At 41.9% G+C, this 23,311-nt stretch overlaps 1 protein-coding gene across 1 annotated transcript in view; it reads right to left on the reverse strand.

Annotated features, from left to right (window-relative positions):
- The window catches only part of LOC145350805 (uronyl 2-sulfotransferase-like), a 75,886-nt gene that overhangs the window by 48,793 nt on the left and 3,782 nt on the right, over positions 1–23,311 (reverse strand). The window contains exons 2-4 of the mRNA XM_080200120.1: positions 15,741–15,784; positions 3,151–3,306; positions 776–855 (exon numbers count right to left, since the gene is read on the reverse strand). Of these exons, the coding sequence (XP_080056246.1) occupies positions 776–855; positions 3,151–3,306; positions 15,741–15,784 (280 nt within the window). The remainder of the gene's footprint in view (positions 1–775; positions 856–3,150; positions 3,307–15,740; positions 15,785–23,311) is intronic.

Below are 23,311 nucleotides of genomic sequence, written 5' to 3' on the forward strand. Positions count from 1 at the left end.
AAAAGGTGTTGGAAATATGGAATGTGCTGCATGAGGATGCTAGAGGTAGGAACTCGCATAACATTTAAGAAGCATTTGAACAAGCACTTGAATCGCCAAAACACAGGCGACTATGGACTAAGTGCTGGTAAATGGGATTAGTATAGATTGGTATTTGATGGTTGACATAGGTATGGTGGGCCAAAGGGCCTGTTTCTGTGCTGTGTATTCTATGGTTAGGATCTGGAGTACACTGCTTGACAGTATGGTGGAAACAGGATCAATTGGAGCTTTCAGAAGAGACTTGGACAATAATCCGAGGGGGATACATTTGCAGGACTACAGGGAAAAAGCAGGGAATGGCACTAGATGACAACTTCTTCAGAGGGCCAGCACCAAAACAATGGGCTGAATGGTTACAGCACAAAAGGAGGCCATTCTATAAAATTGATAGTCGCTAATAGATTCAATAGAGAAGTCAGGAGAAACTTCTTCAAACAAAGAGTTGTTAAAATGTAGCACTCAGTACCACTTGATGTAGTGAGGCAATAGCATACATGTATTTAGAGGGAAGCTGCTATATCCCCAAATGATGTGTTTAATTCCTGGAGTTTGGCTTGAACTCAAGCTTCTGAGGAAAGAGTGTTAGCGATGAGTCAAGGCTGACACCAACATAATACCCAGAGGATTAACTGTTAGTAACACTCACTACTTGCAGTATTTAGTTCAGAAGAGACCAGTACTATATTAACAGAAGATTTCACAATTATACAAAGACACAAACTGCATTTATTACCTTGTAAAGTTGAGGAAATGGACATGCCGTGTATACAAAAAAGGCTGCTCTCCAAGACTAATATTGTTTATTAATTCCATCTGTAAAAAATGGGAAAGACAGAAAAGTCATGTGTTTTAAAAACAAATGTCATTTAGCTCCTGGCATTTTCCCACTGTTTGTGCAATTACTCCAAGGATTGGGAATGGTTTCTAGGATTATCAGAAATAGGAATAAAAATCCCATGGTAGCTTCTTTTTGATATGATGACAAGCCAGCATGGCCACAAAAAGGATCTCTCTTCCCCAGGGACAGTCACTAGTTGGTCATCAGACAATAGATCAGAACGAGCTGAATCCTTGCTGCACATCACATCAGATGCACGCCACTGACTCTTAAGTATAAAGGGATATGGGCCAAATGTGGGCAATTGGGACTTGCTTAGGGATTTAAAAAAAAAGGGCAGCATGGACAAGTTGGGCCAAAGGGCCTGTTTCCATGCTGTAAATCTTTATGACTCTATTACTTTGTAACACAATCTCTGGATGCATTGGTCAGCAGCTACATGCCACATGATATCAGGAAATGGCTGAAGGTACTCGATACTGCAAAAGCTTGGGGACCCAACAATATTCTGGCAATAGTACTTGAAACTTTTGCTTCAGAACCAGCTGCACTCTTAGCCTAGTCCTTGTCAACAGTGTTATCGTGCTGCTCTTGTTCAGCTAAAACCTACTCACTGATGCTCAGTTTGGGATTCATCCTGGGACACTCAACTTACGACTCATTAGCAGCCTTGAACCAAATACAGACAAAATAGATGAACTCAAGACGTGGGATGAGAGTAAATGCCTTTGACATCAAGGCAACATTTGCTCATGTAGCACCAAGGTGTCCTGGCAAAACTGAAGTAAATGGGAGTTGGGGAGAAATCTATCCACTGGTTGGAGTCATACCTAGTGTGTGGAAGGTGATTATATCTGTTGGACTTCAATCATCCCATTCTTGGGACATTATTGCAGGAGTTTTTCAGGATAGTGTCCCAGGCCCAACCACCTTTAGCTGCTTCATCAATGACCTTTCCACCATCATAAGGTCAGAAGTGGGGATGTATGCGATTGACTGCACAATGTTAAGCATCATTCGCAACTCCTCAGACATTTAAGAGGTCCACGTCCTTCACAGCAAGACCTGGACAATGTTTAGGCTTGGGCTGATAAGTGACAAACAATATTTGTGCCACACAGGTGCCGGGCAATGATTATCTTCAACGAGAGAATCTAACTTTCTTCCAATGACATTTCAAATCCCCCACTATCAATATTCTTGGGAGGGGATGGAGATGGAAGGTGTTTAAAATTTACTGAACAAGACCAGTTGTATAAATACTGTGGCTACAGGAGCAAAGGCTAGGAATTCTGTAAAGAGCAACTCACCTCCTGATCCCTAAGCCTGTCCATCAACTATCAGGCACAAATCAGGAGTGTGTTGGAATTCTTGTCACTTGCCTATGAATGCAGCTCCAACAACACTTACGAAGCTCAACACCATTCAGAACAAAGCAAACTGTTTGGTTGGCACCCCATCCAACAGCTTCAACATTCACTCTTTCCACTACTAATGCATAGTTGCAGCAATGTATCCCAATTACTAGATTGCAATGCGGCAACTCACTAAGGTTGCTTTGACAGCACCTTCCAAACTAGCAACCTCTACTATCTACAAGGACAAAAGCAGCAGATGCATGGGAGCACCACCACTACAAATTCCCCTCTAAGCCATTCACCATCCTGACTTCTTTCATTGTCGCTGGGTCAAAATCCTGGAACTCCCTTCCTAACAGCACTGTGGGTGTACCAAAACCACATGGACCGTTGCGGTTTAAGAAGTTGGCTCACCATATTCTCAAAGGCAATCAGGGATGGGCAATAAATTCTGGCCTAGCCAGCGACACCAACATCCTGTGAATGAATTTTTAAAAAATAGCAAGCCCAATCTCTTCCAATATCCTCAGCAATTGATGGCAAATGCAGGTTAGTCAGTACAGATGCTTCTATAATGAGTTTTTGTTCAGGAAGGGAATATATTTTAAATGGAATAATATACTACATGCCAATTAGGTGAGAAACTGAGCAATTATGGTGGATAAAATCATGAAATCGATCCCATGCTTGGCTGCAGTGAGAAAAAGTCAAAGGCCAAAATTAGCAGAGGGATGGAAATGCTGCTGGCCAGACTCCAACTACAGCACTATGTGTAGTTCTAGTCATCTTGTCACTCACTGCCACTGTGAGGCTGCAGAGCTGCGTACACAGAATTATCTTGGGTATCAAGATTCTAACTTATTGGCATCGGTGAAGAAAGTTGAGTTTGTTTTTCTCAAAAGAGATGCTGACCTGCTCATTTCTATTTAGCCTGGTTTTGTTGTGAATGTCTGAATTTATGAGGTTGAAATGGTTTCTCTCCGTTAAGACTCTCAATAACTGCACCACGGTCCGGCTTCCACACTTTCCAACTCTGTTGTAAACCAGCTGGCTGGGGAATGGTAGAACCTGTTCAGAATGGAAAAGCATAACATATTAAACAGCTACTGTTGATGCGTCTCAACCATGGCAATACAGAAGGAAATCATTTGGTGTTCACTCTTTCATCCCTTTGATCAGTCTTCATATTTATTATCACTATTTATTATTAGTGATAATAAATATTTACTTATTGACCATACAATATCTCAACTAGCCCAGTCATTACCTCCCTAGATTATACACGGAGGCTACACATCAAGAGTCAACCACATCATTAAATGCCCTCTGAAAAAACCTAACTAGTCACTCGGTTGCATGAAACCACTACAGATATAACAGCATCTTAGGGGTACCTACAGCACCTAGACAGTTCAGAAAGGCAGCTCATCACCACCTTCTCGAGGACAATTAGGCATCGATGATAAATGCTGTGTTGCCAGTGATGTTCAAATTCCATGTGCAAGTGAAAAAAACTCATGGTGTCTTTTGACTGCATGGAAGGCACATTATTCTCCAGAACCAGTGAAGTGAGAAAGTGTATTGTTGACAACAGGCTGCAGAGTATAATATACTTCATATTATTTGAGTTAAATTCACATCTGACACTTAATTTCAAAACCACACACTCCCAAATTCCGGACTTCAATTTTTTTTCTGATCTTCCATGTGTTCCTAATCACTCTGCCCATACTAGTTTGCCAAAAGAACAAAAGGAGCTAGTTACAGTTTTAAATTTCCACTTTCCGCAATTTGCACAAGACTCAAGAGTTTTATTTTGAATTACTCAGGAGCTCCTCTATTTAGTGCTACAGCTGGATCAAAGGAGAAAATTAAAGTTACACGACGCACGTTGGAAAATATTTAAGACTACTTTATGATCAGTTAAAAAAAAATCAAAGCTGCTATGCATTTAGACCAAAGAAGTCATAACATCAATGAATAAAGAGTTTTTCTAAGATCCCTGATGACTACAAGGTCACAAGTTAGATCTTCAGTCTATGTCAAGTTAGCCTGCCTTGGTAAACATAACTATAATGTGTTTTCAGGAGGAGGAAGTGGAAAGAAAGAAGTGGAATTCAAGTAATATTAATACCTCTGAGCTCAGGGAAAAAGAAAATTGGTTTGATTACCACTCCTGACCTCCATTAGGTGGCTCCTGTTGAACATCAGGTATATGACCAGACTTGTAGTGTTTGCCTTTGGCCCAACCACTCAGCCACACCCTCCCCCCAGTGCTTTCACTGCTTGGATTCACAGAGGTCAATGAACACAGTTGAATGCAGTTCCGAAAAGGAGGAAGAAAACAAGTACCGGAGAAACTGCTTCTCAGAGTTCTTAACACACCAACCCCCCCCGCCCCGGCATTTTGAGAAACGTAATTTTCCCAACACCAGAAACTCCCTCCCCTCAATATGCTCACGAGACTGGTTTCAGGAGGTAGACAGAGAGTTTTTGAAGCTCAGACAAGCGACATACAGTGAGCTGATTCCTAAAAACCAATACTATTAATACCACAGAAGATTACTGTGTCACTTCTGTGGCTTGAATATTTGATGTAGACACAGAGAGCCACAGTTCCATAACTAACCTAATGTGAATGGCAAACCAGTCTGCTTACCAAACACTGCGTCTCTGTTCTGATCTGGGGCTGGAGTTTGCATACCTGCTGTTTCCAGAACCACTGTGCTGCATTCATGGCAGGGGCTAAATGAACGTCTTTATTTGAGCTGAGAACCAGCAGACAAACAGAAAGTTTCAACTATGCTAATTTGAAAAAAAATCTAACAGTGTCTGCGGAAAAGGCAACAGATTTACTTAGGTCACAAGGGAGTATTTATCGACATAGCCATATATTGCAGTCTCCAACTCACCTGAGGCTGAAAGGAACAAGACTGTGATTTTTCTTGTTGGCCACTTATAAGACCTGACTGCTGCCTTTGCCTTGAAACTGAATTCTTTGTTTACTGTGGTAATAAAAAAATATCCTGTGTGTGTCATAAAGGCACAATTTTCATCAACCTCTGACAGTGCATAAGGAAACAGCAGAGAACATGCTTTAAATGAAAAAGAAAACCATTTATGTCTGGAGAAAACGCTGACAGGGAGTTGACATAAATCATTTCTCTTCCCTGTTTAATTAGACTTTTTTTTCTAGCTTTGCCATTTTATTCATTTTGAGATACCGTCCTCTAGCCTTTCCCTCTGACACATTTTGCTTTTACCCCTTGACTTAAATCAGTCTTGTTTTCACATAAAGTTTCCTTGGGAATTCCAGAGTGTATATTATCAGAAAGCGCTGTCGTAGTTCCTCAGGCTGACCCAGAAGTATAAAGCATTCCACACTGCTCTATCTTCTGAGCTCATTTACTTTCTCTGTCAAATATTTACACAGTCCCTTCTTGACTTTGCAAGCGTGGCCAGTCTGTTTCATACACATTTGTTTTAAAAACTTGGAAGACTAAAGTCTCCCATGAATCTTTCTTCCAGGATAAACATTTCCAATTTCTATAGCCTGTACTGTGGCCACATGAGTGCAGTACTGAGGCAATGCTGCACCGTCAGAGGTGCCACATTTCATCTGAATAATTAAATCAAGGACCCTGTCTGCCTACTTGAATGGATGTGAAAGATTCATAGCACTATTTAGAGAAGAACTCCCTCAATATATGTACCACATTGAATATAGTTTTTCTGGTGGCACCTACTTATGAGTATAGAAATAGGAGAATACAGCAGATGAATACATGTTGGATATTGATCCTGGAGGGAAGGCTTCAGATTCCTAGGACACTGGGACACGTTTTGGGAGCGTTCTTGTGCAGGCCAGAGGGATTGCACCTGAACAGAACCTGCAGCAATTGGAGAGAATTTTAATAAGATACCAGAAATGTTGGGTTAGCAAGTTCGCAGACGATACGAAGGTTGGTGGTGTTGTGGATGGTCTGGAGGGATGTCAGAAGTTGCAGCGGGACATAGATAGGATGCAAGACTGGGCGGAGAAGTGGCAGATGGACTTCAACGCAGATAAATGTGTAGTGGTCCATTTTGGCAGGACCAATGGGATGAAGGAATACAATATCAAGGGTAGGAGACTTAGCTGTGTTGAAGAGCAGAGGGATCTTGGGGTCCGGGTCCATAAGACTCTTAAATCGGCCTCGCAGGTGGAGGATGTGGTCAAGAAGGCGTATGGTGTACTGGCCTTCATTAATCGAGGGATTGAGTTTAGGAGTCGGGAGGTAATGCTGCAACTTTATAGGACCCTTGTCAGACCCCACTTGGAGTACTGTGTGCAGTTCTGGTCGCCTCACTATAGAAAGGACGTGGAAGCTATTGAAAGGGTGCAGAGGATGTTGCCTGGATTGGGAGGCATGCCTTATGAAGATAGGTTGAGGGAGCTGGGACTCTTCTCCCTGGAGAGACGAAGGTTGAGAGGCGACCTGATAGAGGTTTATAAGATGTTGAGAGGAATAGATAGGGTGGATTCTCGGAGGCTATTTCCCAGGGCTGAAATGGTCGCTACAAGAGGACACAGATTTAAGGTGCAGGGAAGCAAGTACAGAGGAGATGTTAGGGGCAAGTTTTTCACTCAGAGGGTGGTGAGTGAATGGAATCGGCTGCCGTCAGTGGTGGTGGAGGCGAACTCGCTGGGGTCTTTTAAAAGACTTCTGGATGAGCATATGGGATCTAATGGGATTGGGGGTTATAGATAGGTCTATGGCTTAGTAGGTATACAAGTGATCGGCGCAACTAGTGGGCTGAAGGGCCTGTTTGTGCTGTTATGTTCTATGTTCATAGGGTTTAGTGAGAGGGAGGAACTGAAGGAAAACAGTGTTTGTAGATAAATGGTGTTGGGGAAACTGATGGGATTAAAGACTGGTAAATCCCCAGGCCTGATAATCTACATCCTAGAGTCCTTAAGGAAATGGCCTGAGAAATAGTGAATACACTGGTGGATTATAAAAGACCCTGGAGGTCTTTTACAGGTTGGAGGGTAGCTAATATAACCCCACTATTTAGAAAGGAAGGTAGAGAGAAAACAGGAAATTATAGACCACTGAACCTGATGCCGGTAGTGGGGAAAATTCTAGAATCCATTATCAAAGAATTTATAGCCAAACATTTGGAAAACAGTGGCAGGATCGGACAGATTCAGCATGGATTAATGAAAGGGAAATCACACTTGACAAATCTGTTGGAATTCTTCAAGGATGCAACTAGTAGAGTTGATGAGGGGGAGCCAGTGGATGTGGTTTAGCTGGACTTCCAGAAGGCTTCTGACAAAGTCCCAGATAAGAGATTAGCGTGTAAAATTAAAGCATGTGGGATTGGAGATAGTTTAGTGCGATGGATAGAAAACAGTTTGGCAGAGAGGAAACAAAGAGTAGGAATAAACAAGCCTTTTTCCACACGGCAGGCAAAGAAACAGCTTTAATCATGACTATAATGAAAGACGTTTGCACCAGACTCCTGGGCCGGAATTTTACCCGCCCACTATGGGAATCGGAGCAGGCGAGGGGCGGACCATGGAAAAGTCCATTGACCTCGGGCAGGATTTTTTGGTTTTGGGGTGTAAAATCCTGCTCCTTATTATCAATCCATACTGACAAGAGAGAATATAGGCAACTTAGTGGTGGATGTTACACATGTGGATTTTCAAATAATATTTTGATAGTGTGCCACAAAAGAAATATTGCGCAATACTAAGGCAGATGACACAAAACTGGGTGGAAGGGTGAATAGGAGGAGGATGCAGAGATCCTTCAGTGTGATTTTGAGAAGTTGAGTGAGTGGGCAAATGAATGGCAGATGCAATACAATTTAGATAAATGTGAGGTTATCCACTTTGATAGCAAAAGTGGGAATGTAGATTCCTACATTTATGGTTGTAAATCAGGAGAAGGGAATGTGCAATGAGATCTAGGTATCCTCGTGCACCAGTCACTGAAGATAAGCATGCAAATGCAGCAGGCAGCAAAAAAAGCAAATGGTATGTTGCCCTTCATAGTGACAGGATTCGAGTATAGGAGCAGGGATGTCTTGCTGCAAGTATACAGGTGGGGGCTGGTTAGTTCACTTGGCTAGATGGCTACCATTTGGTTGAATTACAGCAACACCATGGGTTTGATTCCTGTTCTGGCTGAAGCAGGTGTAGGCCCTGCCTGAAGCAGGTGTAGGTCCTGCCTGCAGCCCTGCCCTGTAGTAAATGGAAGGCAAGCACAACCCACAACTGAAAAAAAAAATCAGCCAAAAACACAGCTGAGGATGAAGCATCAATTGTCAATGAGTCAAGGACCTGCTTTCAGGCAGAGCACACATCAGTCAGTCAACTGGTAGGATAGATGAAGGGAAACCAGTAGATATATAGTTTATGTGGATTTCCAAACTAGATTTGCCTAGGTTCACACAGCAGCCAGACACAAGGTAAGGGTTCACAGAATTTGATTTAATATATTAGCATGAATAGAGGATTGGTTAATGGACAAGAAGTGAAGAGTAAGGATTAACCATCATTTTTAAATTGGCACTAAGTAATGGAATGCTGCAATAATCAGTGCTGAGGCTTTACAATTGATATTAATAATTTGGAGGGAAGAAACCAAAAGTATTCTATATTTGGCGATGGTAGAAAGCTAGGAGGGAAGGAATTTGGTGAAGATGAAGAAAGATAAGCAATTAGAAAGGCCAACTGCCATGGGCAACATGGTGACATTGTGGACTAGTGACCCGAGTTCAATTCCGATTTAGGGTGACTGTGTAGAGAATTTGCACATTCTCTCTGTGTCTGTGTGGGTTTCCTCTGGGTGCTCTGGTTTCCTCCCACAGTAAAAAGTCTGACAACACCAGGTTTTAGTCCAACCGATTTATTTGATAGTAAACTCACTAGCTTTCGAGGGGTTTCCCTCTTCTTCAGGTGAATGGAGAGTTCTGGCCTCAGACAGAGCATATAAAATCTGTAAACTGTCTGTGCTTTATATGCTCTGTCTGAGGCCAGAACTCTCCATTCACCTGAAGAAGGGGGAAACCCCTCAAAAGCTAGTGAGTTTACTATCAAATAAATCGGTTGGACTAAAACCTGGTGTTGTCAGACTTTTTACTGTGTTTACCCCAGTCCAACGCTGGCATATCCACATCATTCCTCCCACAGTCCAAAGATGTGCAGGTTAGGTGGGTTGGCCAAGCAAAATTTATCACTTAAGTGTCCAAAGATGTGAAGGTTAGAGGGATTAGCCACGCTAAATTGCCCTTTAAGTGTTGAAAGACGGGAAGGCAAGTTTGAAAGGCCCTGTTCCTATTGTTTACAGTGTACGTTGTGCTGTTGATGAAAGGAGTTAAGGTGATGAAGTGAATAGCTTTGCCCTGGATGGTGCTTCAGGTATTCTTGGGGCTCTACTCAGGCAAATGAGCAGCATTCCATCACAGTCCTGAACTGTATCTTGTAAGAGATGCAAAGGCTTCAAATGAGGAAAGTCACTTGTTGCAGAAAAAACAGCCTCTGACTTGCTCTGGGAGCCATAGTATCTACCTGCCTTGCTCTATTACATTTTGGCCAATGAACTTTACAATGCTGAGCATTGGGGATTCAACAACTGTAACACCACCAGTGGCACAGAACAGCTTAAATTTGGAAGTTTTGTTCAGGCTTTCTGCACATATCTGTAGTCTGCTTCATTATCTCAGGAATTAGATGTATCGGAACACCATGTAATTGTCAGCAAACGTCACCACCTCAACCTTATGATGGAGGGAAGATAAGTGATGAAGTAATGGAATACGGTTGGGCCTAGGACCCTGCCGTGGTGGCTCAGTGGTTAGCACTGCTGCCTCACAGCACCAGGGACTGGGATTTGATTCCCAGTTTGCGTCACTGTCTGTGCGGAGACTGCATGTTCTCCCCGTGTCTGCATGGATTGCCTCTGGGTGCTCCGGTTTCCTCCCACAATCCGAAAGACATGCTGGTTAGATGTATTGACCACGCTAAATTCTCCCTTAGTGTATCCAAACAGGCACAGGAGTGTGGCGACTAAAGGAATTTCACAGTAACTTCATTGCAGTGTTAATGTAAATGTACTTAAGTTTATTTGTTAATATTACATTTTAAAGAACCCATGCAGCAATGTCATGAGGCTGAGATGGCTGAGCACCATCAGCTAGAACCAATTTCCTTGTGCAAGGTCAATGGAAACTTATTCCCTTATCCCGAATGACTTCAGCTTTACAAGATCAAATGCTGTTTTGATGACAAGGGCTGTCAATTGCAGCAAATACAGTTCTGCTACTGCTGATGGCCCACAGCACCTCATGGATGCTCATTTTTGTGCTGTAAGATGCGTTCTTAATCAGTTCTGTTTGGCATAGTGGTAGTGTTATCCAACTTGGTCTTGACAAAGACATGTCCCTCTTCATACTTTATAGATGTCCATGGTATTAACGCAGATGCATTTGTGACTTGTAGATTGGCAAAGACAAGGTCAAATAGAGTTTTCCTTTGTTCTCTCACCTTTGAGGGGATGAACTGACTGGCAGTGATCCCCACACCTCAGGTCAGGGGCAGGGTTGAGAAGGTGGGGCCTTCATGAATAACCTCACCCGGTATATGAATCGAACCTGTGCTGTTGGCGTCGCTCTGCACCACAAACCCCAGCCATCCAGCCAATTGAGATAACCAACCCCTGGTGAACAATGAAGTCTCCAAGACATCCTTTCTACCCTCAGTGTTTCTTCCAAATGGTGTTCAACATAAAGGGTACTGATTCTTCAGCTGAGGGAGGGTGATGGATGGCAATTAGTAGATTTCATTGCCTGTGTTTGACCTGAGACTATAAGACCATAACACACAGGAGCAGAATTAGGCCACTTGGCCCACTGAGTTTGCTCCGCAATTCAATCATGGCTGATATTTTTCTCATCCCCATTCTCCTGCCTTTTCCTCTTAACCCCAACCCCCTTGTTAATCAAGAACCTATCCATCTCTATCTTAAAGACACTCAATGACCTGGCATCCATAGCCTTCTGTGGCAAAGAGTTCCACAGATTCACCACTCTCTGGCCGAAGAAATTCGTCCTCATCTCTGCTTTAAAGGATCGTCCCTTTAGCCTGAGGTTGTGCCCTTTGGTTCTATCCATACCAATACCTGAAGGATTGGTATGGATAGAAATCGCTGAGTGTGCTTCAGATTTACAGCAAGTAGTAGTGATTGAAGTTCCATGGATCTATGCTAGGAAACCTCCTTTCAGTCTCTGATAATATGAGGATTAATGTTACCGAATCGTAACAAATTAGAGGGCACAGCAAATTGGGAGGATGAATACAACAGGAACCAAGTTAGTTGAGTGGGCAAATAGATGGGTATTAAACAACGAGATGGCTGATCTTTCATGTTTTGAATATCATATTTCCATCTACCTCTGATAACCTAAGGTTCTTGTTAAGCAAGGAATCAATCTACCTCTGCCTGTAAAATGTTCAATGACCCTGCCTCCACTGCCTTCTGAGGCAGTGTTCCAAAGTTGCACAACCCTCAAAAAAAATTCTCATCTCTGTCCTAAAAGGGTGGTCCCCAAATTTAAAACAATGCCCCTAATTCTGCACTCACCCACAACAGGAAACATTCTTTCATGTCCACCATGTCAATGCTATTCAGGAATTTATATACATCAATCAAGTCATCCTTTAATCTTCTAAACGCCCATGAAAACAAGCCCAGTTTGTTTAACCATTCCTCATAAGACAACCCACTCATTCTAGGTATAAATCTGGCAAATCTCTTTTGAACCACCTCCAACGCACTTCCTCAAATAAGTAAACCAAAACTGCACACAGTATTTGAGAAGTGATTACACAGTGACCTGTGCAGCTGAAACATAACATCCTCTTATCATCAATCCCTCTCATTATAAAAGATAGCATTCCATCAGCCTTCTTAATTACTTTTTTTTCCTATTCATTTAAAGAATGTGCATGTCGCCAGAATTTATTGCCCTTTCCTAATTGCCCTTGAGAAGGTGGTGGTGAGCTCTCTGCTGGAACTGTCGCAGTCCATATTGTGTAAGTACACCTACAGTTCTGTTAGGGAGGGAGTTCCAGAATTTTGAACCACCAACAGTGAAGGAATGGTGATCTATTTCCAAGTCAGGATAGTGAGTGGCTTGAGGGGGGGAGGGGACCTCCAGGTGATGGTGCTCTCATGTAACTGCTGCCCTCGTCTTTCGAGATGTGAGTGACCATGGCTTTAGAAGGTGCTGTCTAAGAAGCCTTAGCGAGATTCTGCAGTGTATCTTGTAAATGGTACGTTCTGCTTCTTCAGTGCGTTGGCAGTGAAGGGAGTGAATGTTTGTGGATGGAATGCCAATCAAGCAGGCTGCTTTATCCTGGATGGTTTCAAGCTTCTTGAGTGTTCTTCAAGCTGCACTCATTCAAGAAAGACTAGAGTACTCCTTCACACTTCTAACTTGTGCCTTGTAGATTGTAAACAGGCTTTGAGGAGTCAAGAAGTGAGTTACTCGCTGCAGGATTTCTAGACTCTGACCTGCTCTTGTTAACCACCACTTCTTTGGATAGCTCAGTTCAATTTCTAGTCTCCCCTAGGACACTGAAAATGGGAGGAATTCAACAATGGTATTGCCATTGATGTCAAGGGGCGACAGATTTTCTCCTGTGGAGATGATCTTATCTAAAGTTTATTTATTAGTGTCATGAGTAAGCTTACATTAACACTGCAATTAAGGTACTGCAAAAATCCCCTAGTCACCACACTCTGGCGCCTGTTTGGGTACACTGAGGGGGGATTTAGCATGGCCAATGCACTTAACCAGCACGTCTTTTGGACGGTGGGAGGAAACCGGAGCACCGGGAGGAAACCCACACAGACACGGGGAGAACGTGCAAACTCCACTCAATGGCCCAAACCGGGAATGGATCCCCAGTCCTTGGCACCGTGAGACGGTAGTGCTAACCACTGTGCCACAGCACTTGTATGGCATGAATGTTACTTGTCACTTCTCAGCGAAAGCTTGGATATTGTCCAGTATCTGAGTCATCACAAATGGTGCTGAACATCCCCCCTTGACTTTATTATGGCAGTAAGGTCACTGTTGAAGCAGCTAGAGGTGGCATGATGAGGACATTACCCTGAAGAACTCCTGCAGTGATATCTGGAGCTGAGATGACTGACCTCCAATAATCACAACCATCTTCCTTTGTGCAAGCAACAGAGAGTTCTCCCCCTGTCTCCAGTTTTGCTGGGGCTCCTGGATGCCACACATGATCAAATGTAGCCACTCAAGGAAGTCACTTTCACCTCATCTCTGGGTTTCAGCTCTTTTGTCCATGTTTGAACCAAGGCTGTACTGAGGTCAGGAGCTGTGCCTGCATACCCACATTTGACACGTGCACTGGAAAACCTGAATCCCTCTGAACCTTGGAATTCTGCAACTGTTCTCCATTTAAATAATACTCTGCTTTTTTATTCTCCCTACTAAAGTGAAGAAATTCATGTTTCCCTATGTTATATTCCATCTGCCAGATTTTTGCTCATTCCCTCGACTTATCCAAATCTGTCAGCAACCTCCTTATATCCTCTGCACAACATTCTTTCCTACTTATCTCTGTCATCTTCAAATTTAGCCAGCATACTTTTACTCCCCCCATCTATATATTATCATAAGTACATATTGCAAGAGTTGAGGTCCCAGCAGGATTCCACTCGCGCCATCCTGCCAATCCGTAAAAGTCTTATTTACGCATCCTGTTTTCAACCAGCCAATCTTTTATCTGTACTAAAATATTACTTCCTAAATCATGAGCTTTTATTTTCCACAATAACTTTTGGTTCTTATCAAATGCCATCTGGAAATCCAAGTACAGCACATCTGTAGGCTCCCCTGTCTACACATCCTAGTTCTTCCTTCAGAGCTCCAATGAATTGGTTACACATGATTTCCTTTTCACAAAACCATGGATACTCTTCCCAACCACCTTGATCGATTCTAAAATCTTCCCCACAACAGACGTCAGGCCTGTAGAATACGAGTGTGCACTGAAAAGATGGGACGGTGTTATTTGACAGGGCTGTCCTTGCCATTTTTAATCATACCTCTGCTCCAAACGACATGAACATTTTGTGAATGCATCACAAATTAGCCACGAGGAGACTTGATTTTTAAAAGTATGAAGGGTTCTGATGGAGTAGGTAAAGACTTTTGTTCTTTGGAAGTCAGTGATGAGGAGTCAGTGAGATAATGAGAAGAATAAGAGGAATGTTGTTGTTTAGAGCCTGTGGAGAAAGTGTGCTTAGGAACATAGGATTAGCCCAATCAATTCCTTGAGGGTCTTCCGCCATTCAATTGGATCAGCACCTGAACTTAACGTTTTCAATCAGCCGCAACAGCTTTTAATTTTAGAGAGTGGGTTAGGCTGGTGGGAAAAGGAAAGGTTCCAGATATCCATGAGCTTTGAGTGTAGATGCACTTTATGATATCACCCCTGAACAGCCTTGTTCTAATTTTAAGGCTATACCCACTTCACTACCCAACGCATATTGTCCAATTATCTGCACTGAACCGTTTGCAAGTCCAATATAGTCTGAACTGCTCCAGATGGGGTACAACTATAACTGTATCATTAACTTCCACTTCTTTGCATTCATTATCATTTAGCTTTATTTCATTGATATTTGTAGGAATTTCTCATGGGTAAATTGTCTGCTGTATTTGCTAACCATGCAGCAGAATGATGAGGAAATTTTAAGTATTTGGGGAAGCAATGGCCGAGTGGTATTATCACTGGATTATTAATCCAGAAACTCAGCTAATATTCTGGGGAGCCAGGTTCAAATCAGCTACTGGAATTTGAATTCAATAAAAATGTCTGGAATTAAGAATCTACTGATGACCATTGTCAGAAAAACCTATCTGGTTTACTAATGTCCTTTAGGGAAGGTAATCTGCCATTCTGACCAGATCTGGCCTACATATGACTCAAGAGCCACAGCAATGTGGTTGACTGTCAACTGCCCTCAAATGTCCTAGCAAACCACTCAGTTCAAGGGTAACTAAGGAAGGGCAATAAATGCTGGCCAGCCAGCGACACCCATTTCCCACGAATTAATATAAAACCTTGGAATACAAGGAGGATATGAACTGCTTTATATTGATACAAATTCTCTCTCTTCTCAATTAATACTAGTACAAAGTGATTTATTTCTGAGCATTAACATTACTCACTGATTAATTCTGAATGTCTACCAGCCAATAAAAAAAAACCAACTTGAGATAATTAATGGTGACCATTACCTGATGTTCACCCACCAGTTTCAGTTGTGACCTGGCTTGATTGACTATAGTATTTCAGGTCGAAAAGACAGACAGGCATATTTAAAAAACACAGGGCATTCAGGAGGAAGATTTCCTGTTTGCCCCATATTGTATCAGCAGAATCTTCCTTCCCAATAATCCAAATTTACCTTAGCGGGTACGTGTCGATACCCATCCAGAAAAGAAGAATTACCTGAAAGACAAAATAATAATTCCAGTATCATGAATCTGTTACATATGATGACTGAAACATAAACATACTAAATGTGTGAGCAGTGAAACTGCTATGTCAATACTGGGAGAATGCTGAAAATAAGTCCAAATTTGAATAGAGATTTTGTTGTAAAAAAGCAACTGGAACATCTTGCACTAATTATAAGAATTTTGAAAAAGCCTCAAGGAACTGAATGGCTTGCACCCCTTCCTAGAGATAACCAAGAAATACCTGCACATTAAACTTTTCCAATCTTAAATCTAACTCTACTTCAATTATCTGTGTTTCCAATCTGAGTATTTTTCTCCTAATGCCACTAATTCAAGTCAAATGGATGTGAAATTCCTTTTTATTACATTGCATTTCAGGATTTTTATAGCTTTTTGTTGTGTTCCGATTTCCAAATTCAGTTTGTTTTTTTGGTGAACACTGAAACCTCATAGTCTTGCCTACGACAGCTGTAAGTAGCTAGTCGGAATACAACGTGACATTAACTTGTCATTATGTCAGTGGAGCTACATCCAGCAGTTGGAGAACTTGTAAAGATCCCCCCCCCAACCAGGAATTAATTTTGCTCCATACTTCACCCTCTGAAACGTTACAAATCCTCAAACTGATGTTTCTCTTCACCACCTTCCAGCATTTTAAAGTGTAACATGAGTCAGTATTTGAAGATAAAAAAAACTCTTCAAAATACATGCCATTCCAGGGATCAGTCACTCCAGAATTAATTATTTTTGACTTAAAATGCTAACCACGGGGTGATTCACACTTCAGTTTTGCATGCTTGCATTTACTTTACAAAGAGAGGCAAAATGAAGGTGCTGACAAAATCCCATCAGAAACAGAGGGGAAATAGATAATAGCAATCCAAAATGACAACATCTCTAAGCTTTGAAGCGTTATCCACATCATGTTGACAGGAATTAGCAGACTAAGACATTATTCTTCAGCTAGTGACATCTTACACTTGTATCAACAGATACACCTGATCAACATCCCAGCCATTCAAAGGATAAAGGAAGATCGTTAAATTGATCACAGGGATAAAATGGTGACCAATGCAGAACTCAGAAATTAAAGCAGAAGTCATATTGCATATTTTTGGAAAATGAAATGTGGAAATGGGCAGCAAAGTGGTTAGCACAGCTGCCTCACAGTGACAGTGACGTACGTTCAATTCTGGCCTTGGGTGACTGCATGGAGTTTGCATGTTCTCCCCCTGTCTGCACGGGTTTCCTCTAGGTGCCCTTCAGATGCTCCAGATTCCTCCCACAATCCAATGATATGTAGGTTAGATAGATTGGCCATGCTAAATGTGTGGAGTTACAGGGATAGGGCGAGGGAGAGGAACCAAGATTCTCTGTCAGAGAGTCAGTGCAGACTTGGTGGGCTGAATGGCCTCCTCCTGCACTGTGGGATTCAATAACTCAATTAACACCTGTTAACTAATACCATCAAAATAGCTCTAAAGAACAGCATGGACACATGGACTCAAAACATTGACTCTCTCCACAGAAGTGGCCAGACCCACTGAGTTTTTCCAGCATTTTCTGTTTTTATATCAGCAAAATATAGTTCAATGAAAATAAAACTTGCATTTCCATAAGCACTGTTCATGATCTTGTGATTCCCCAAGGGTGTTACTGCCAATTCAGTACTTTTTTAAAAAGAGCAGTCACTGTTATGCACAGCAAGGACCCGCAAAAAGTTATGCATTAATGATCAGATAATCACTTTTGAATATTGACCAAGGAGTAGATATTGTCCAAGAGACAGGAGAATCTCTCAACTCTTTGTCATGGGATTGCTACAACTGCCTGAGGGAGAAGGCAGGGTCTCAGTTTCACATCTCACCCAAAAAAGGGAACCATCTCTGACTGTGTCAGCTTGGATTTTGTAGTCAAAGTTCGATGTTCGCTCTTCTGCCTACATCTTATGGCTCAGAGCTCAGACTGCAGTGCCATACTGATCAGCCAGGCGTAAAGAGGAAAGTAGGAAACTAGAATGTACCACAAATTAAAGCTTACACATAAATTCTTACATGGGACCTTAACTTCTTAGCACTGACCAGTGTCTTCTCCTGGACCTATGTGAAGCTCAGCTAGTGCCAAATATATCTGTTGGACTTTAACCTACTGTTGTAAAACTTCTTACTGTGGTAACCCTAGTCCAACGCTGGCAGGTCCACATCATGACTAGAGGGTAGACAAGGAAGATCAATGGAATTGATATAGTTGGATTTTCAAAAGGCAAATGTCAAATTTTGTTAGATAACATTTCTGTGCAGCATTTTACTGTGATAGAGATACTATACAAATGATAGCTGTTGTTATATTTGCCTTAGAAGTGATACGAAGATTCATCAGATTGATTCCTGAAATGAGAGGGTTGGCCTAAAAGGAGATTGAGTAGAAAAGGCTAAGATTCTCAACCATTTAGAAGAACAACTGGAGGTTTCATTGACCCGTCTAAAACTGTTGAAGATCAACAAGGTAGATGTTCAGAGTGTTGCTTTTGGCTGAAGGTCCTAGGCAGGAGAGCGCCAATTAAGACTGAGTTGATCTTTCTCTACACCCTAGCTATGAGTGTGATACTACATTCTGCACTCTCTTCTTTCCTTCTCCATGAATGGTATGCTTTGTCTGTGTAGCATGCAAGGAACAATACTTTTCACTGCATACTACTACACGGGATAATAATAAATCAAATCAAATCATGCAGGAGGAATTTCTTCACTGTGGCTGCTCGGTTGTTGATTATATTTACAACCAAGAGCAACAGATATTTTTGGGGCAAAAAATACTGGGCTTAGGGTACGGAAATCAAATTGAGTTAGCGGATCAGCCATGATCTCACTGAATGGTGGAGCAGGCTTGAGGGGCTATACTGTCTACTGCTACCCTGTGACTGTGTCTAGGTTTGTAATTTGATTCTATTTTACAGTTGAATGCAGCTACCTTGGTCCAGAAACAGAATCACTTTGGAGCAGAAAGTGGTGGTTTGATTACATAAGAACACAAGAGCCATCCCTTGGGCAAGTTCTGGCATTCAGTACAATCCCACATACTCCCTATGTTCTTCAATTCCCTATTACACAAAAATCAATCCCAGCGTTGAATATATTCAATGATAAAGGCCAAAACAGTAGTGTTTCAGGTGTGGCTTTCCAAAACCTATATAACTGTAACAAGACCTGCTTATTCATGTACTCCAATTCCCTTGCAATGTCAGTATGCTTTTTGCCTCCCTAATTGCTTGCCACACCTACATGCAAACCTCAAATTCCTGTACAAGTACAACAAAGTCTCTTGCATATCAATATGTAGAAGTTTCAGGCCTTTTGAAAAAGTAATAATGCTTTTATTCAGAATCTTAAACAACCTCAAAGTTCCCTCCATCTACCCCCACTCAACCCTTCTAACTCTTTTGGTAGCTTCTTTGCATCTTCCTCACTGCTTACATTACCAATTTTTGCATAATAGCAAATTTTCAGTTGCTATGCTAAATCACTAATATAAACTGTAAATCACTGAGGCTCCAGCACTAATTACTGCTGCATTCCAACTGCAGTCTGCCCATGTCCTTTATATCCTTGCTCTGTTTCCGTTAAGCAATTCTCCATCTGTGCTAATGTATCACCTCCTTCTCCATGAGCCTGCACTATGAGGAACACGACAACAGTGCAAGGAATATGCCGTGGCAAACTGTTCTTCAGGCCCTACTCAGCTACAAAATAATTTATTGATCTTGGAAATATTTAGCTTGTTTTCATGGCTGCTAGTTCAAAAACATATTTACTTGGAAAGTCCCCACAAGCCAAGTATGTCAAATATTCAGTAAATGAGTTTAACTTGCTGGGTTACACATTGCTAAACTTTCATGGCTAATAGTAATACTGTTTCTTGCTTTGTTCAATGCATGGTATTTGATGCCTCTTGACCTCTGAAGGACATTACTGGTGTTACTGCATGATAGAAATGGCTGACTTGCAAAGGCCAGATACGCAGAGCATAAATATAGATTGTTAAGTATTTACTTTTGTACGCCCTATTTCTAAAGCAATGATAGGCAGTGAAAAGCAACGAGAAATTTCCCATGATAATTGCTCAAAAACCTGGAAAGAATGGGAGCAGGTATCACACCTGCTTGGCTCTGGGCTCTTTTCATTCATATCGAGTGCAGATTTGGACAGTAGGAGGCCCAAATCTAGACTGGCCCAAATATCTACAACCACAGTGATTCTAAATCCTACAGCAGCTCCTGCACTGACCTGACTGTCTAATCAAATCGACTCGAGTACCTCGAGAAGTAGCCACATCAATGCGAGTTCAAGGATCTAAGCTTGAAAGGAATAGAAGATATGTTGATAGGATTACATGAAACAAGATGGGAGGAGGCTTGCGTGGAGGCTAAACTCCAACATTAGACTTGTTTTGTGCTGCAGACTTGGTGCAGTCTTTGGAAAAAGAGAACTTTCCACTAACTACCTTATTATTTCACTGCCTTTTAATCCCCTCCGACCTCCTCCTCTACTGAATACATGTTTAAAATCACAACAATCAATTAAATTTCTTGGCCAAATTCTTTTCTGTGGTGAAGAGTCTCAAAACACGATAGTCCAATGAAAGATTGACAAGTACAAAATGATTATTTTGCCTGGACTTGAGATAGAAAGGTCTGATAGAGGGGAAAAAAAGAGTGCAAAGGAGATATAATCATAGAACAGTTATAGCATAGGAGGCTGTCAGTCACATCCGTGTTAACTTCCCACAAGAGTAATTCACTTAGTGCCACTCCCACACCTTCTCCCTGTGATCCTGCAACCTTTCCTTTTCAGGTAATTATGTCATTTCCTTTTGAATGTCATAATTGAATCTGCCTCAGGCACGCTCTCACACAGTGCATTCCAGATCCACACTTGCTGTGTACAAACATTGTTCCTCAAGTTGCGATTGTTTCTCTTGCCAATTAACTTAAACCAGTACTCTCTGGTTCTTGATCCTATCTACTCTGTCCAGGCCCCTCAAGCTTTGGAATACCTTGATTAAACATCCTCTTAGCCCTCTCTTCTCCTAGCAGAACAACCCTAACTTCTCTAATCTTTCTATGTAATGGAAGTTCTTCATCCCTGCAATCACACTGTCGCTAATGCCTTCACATCCTTCCTAAAGTGTGGTACCTAGAACTGGACACAATATTCCAGAAGAGGGTGAACCAGCGTTTAATAAATTCACCATAACATCCTTTCTTTTGTACTCTGCATTCCTATTAATAAAGCCCAAGATACTGTGCTCTTCGTGAATGGTTTTCTCAGCCTGTCCTGCAAATTTCAATGATCTGTGCACATTTATCCCCCTAGTCTCTCTACTCCAGCATCCTCTTTAGATTTGTACCCTTTATTTTATATTGTCTTTCCAATGAAACACAACGCTTTTTTGCATTAAATTTAATCTGTCGCTTGTCCCAACTCCTTAGGTACAGGATCAGCCTGCGTTCATGTGTAGCAAGCCTTTGGGCTTGGACTGATTAACAGCAAACAACATTTGCAACACAGAAGTGCTAGACAATGATAATCTCCAATGAGAGAGTCTAACCATATCCCTTTGATATTCAACAGCATTACCAACGCTGAACACCCACTATCAACATCCTGAGGATTCCCACTGACCAGAAACTAGAATCATAGATCCCTACAGCGCAGGAGGCATTTGGCCCACCAAGTCTGCACCCACCACAATCCCATCCAGACTCCATGCATTACCCGAGCTAGTCCCCCGACACTAAGGGTCAATTTAGCATGGCCGATCCACCTAACCCGCACATCTTTGAACTGTGGGAAGAAACCAGAGCACCCGGAGGAAACCCACACAAACAAGGGGAGAATATGCAAACTCCATACAGACAGTGATCCAAGCCAGGAATTGAACCTGGGTCCCTGGTGCTGTGAGGCAACAGTGCTAATCACTGTGCTACCGTGCCACCCTGGAACTGGACTAGCCACTTACATACTGTCAGATAGGTCAGAGGCTGGGAATTCTGAGGTGAATAACGCACCTCTAATCTCCCCAACCATGGCCACAATCTACAAAGTACAAGTCAAGAATGTAGTGGAATACTCTCCAATTGGCTGGATAAGATCAGCTTCAACAACACTCAAGCTCAACAACATCTGGGACAAAACAGCTCTATTGGTCAGCACCCCATCCACCACTTGCACATTTACTCCCTCCACCAATGTACAGTAACAGCAGCATTGACCTACTACCAAATGCACTGCAGTAACTCATTATGCTCCATTGACAGCACCTTCCAAAGCCATTACCATTTAGAAGGACAAGAACAACAAGCAGTTACAAGTTCACCTCCAAGCCACACACCATCCTAACTTGGAACTATATCGCCATTCCTTCAGTGTAACCACATTAAAATCCTGGAACTCTCTCCTGAACAGCACTGTTAGAACATCTACACCACCTGGACTGCAGCAAGACACACCTCACCAGCCCCTTTGTGAGATCAATGCTGCCCTTACCAGCAACACACACATCCCATGAAGGAAGTGTATGTCAGGAAGTAGTACTGGAAAAAATTGTGAACTTGAAAGTGAAAGAAGTATGGAATCCTGAGGCCACACAGACGAAGGAAGGAAGTAAGAAAGACTCTGAATACAACTAATGAAATGTTCTTAGAAATGACGCAGTGCCAGAGAATTGGAGTTCAAATCCTTCTTTAACACAGGGGAAAGGGAATAAACCGCACAACTAAACATGAGTCAGTTTAAATGTAATAATTAGTAAGTTTCTCATGATCACAACACGGCACAAGTTAATTCCTTGGAAACATGAGGATTAAAAACAACATTCATAGACTTGTCAAGATCAAGTTGCATCTGATAAAATTAATAGAATTTATTAAAAATGAGAAGGAAAATGCAAAGGATGTGGTGCATTTGGATTTTAAAAACATGTCTGATTAAATGCCGCAGGGAAAACGTACAATTCTCAATGTTTTCAAATCCCTATCTGACCGGGTCCCCTTCTATTTCTGTGATCACCCCCATGCCAACAACCCTCCTGAGATCCATGCTCTGCCGATTCTGGCCTCTCGCACACCCCCAATTTGAATTGCTTACTATTGGAATCATATTTTTAGCTGTCGAGGTTCTAGAATACCTTCCTCAACTCTCTCAAAATCTAATGCTCTGCCTATCTGATGTTGCATTAAATGGCTTGGTTTGATCATTTTAAACTTTTGGGTGATAACATTCCTGAGAAAATACCTTGGGATTTTTTAACCATGTTAAAGATGTGATATAAATTGTTATGTTAGTATTACAGGGAATTTGATGGCATTGATTAGAAGCCAGGTGAAGAACAGAAACAGATATTTTATTGTGTCTGGAGAATGGTGCAGTATAAACAATGGTGTCACTGTCTGGATCACTGCTCTCTCTCCTCTCCATGCCAAAGTCCCTGTCACTTACAATGTCCACATTTAAAACAG

This window comes from Carcharhinus amblyrhynchos, chromosome 12 (assembly GCF_965287045.1).
Source record: "Carcharhinus amblyrhynchos chromosome 12, sCarAmb.v2.hapA, whole genome shotgun sequence".
Lineage (NCBI taxonomy): Eukaryota > Metazoa > Chordata > Chondrichthyes > Carcharhiniformes > Carcharhinidae > Carcharhinus > Carcharhinus amblyrhynchos.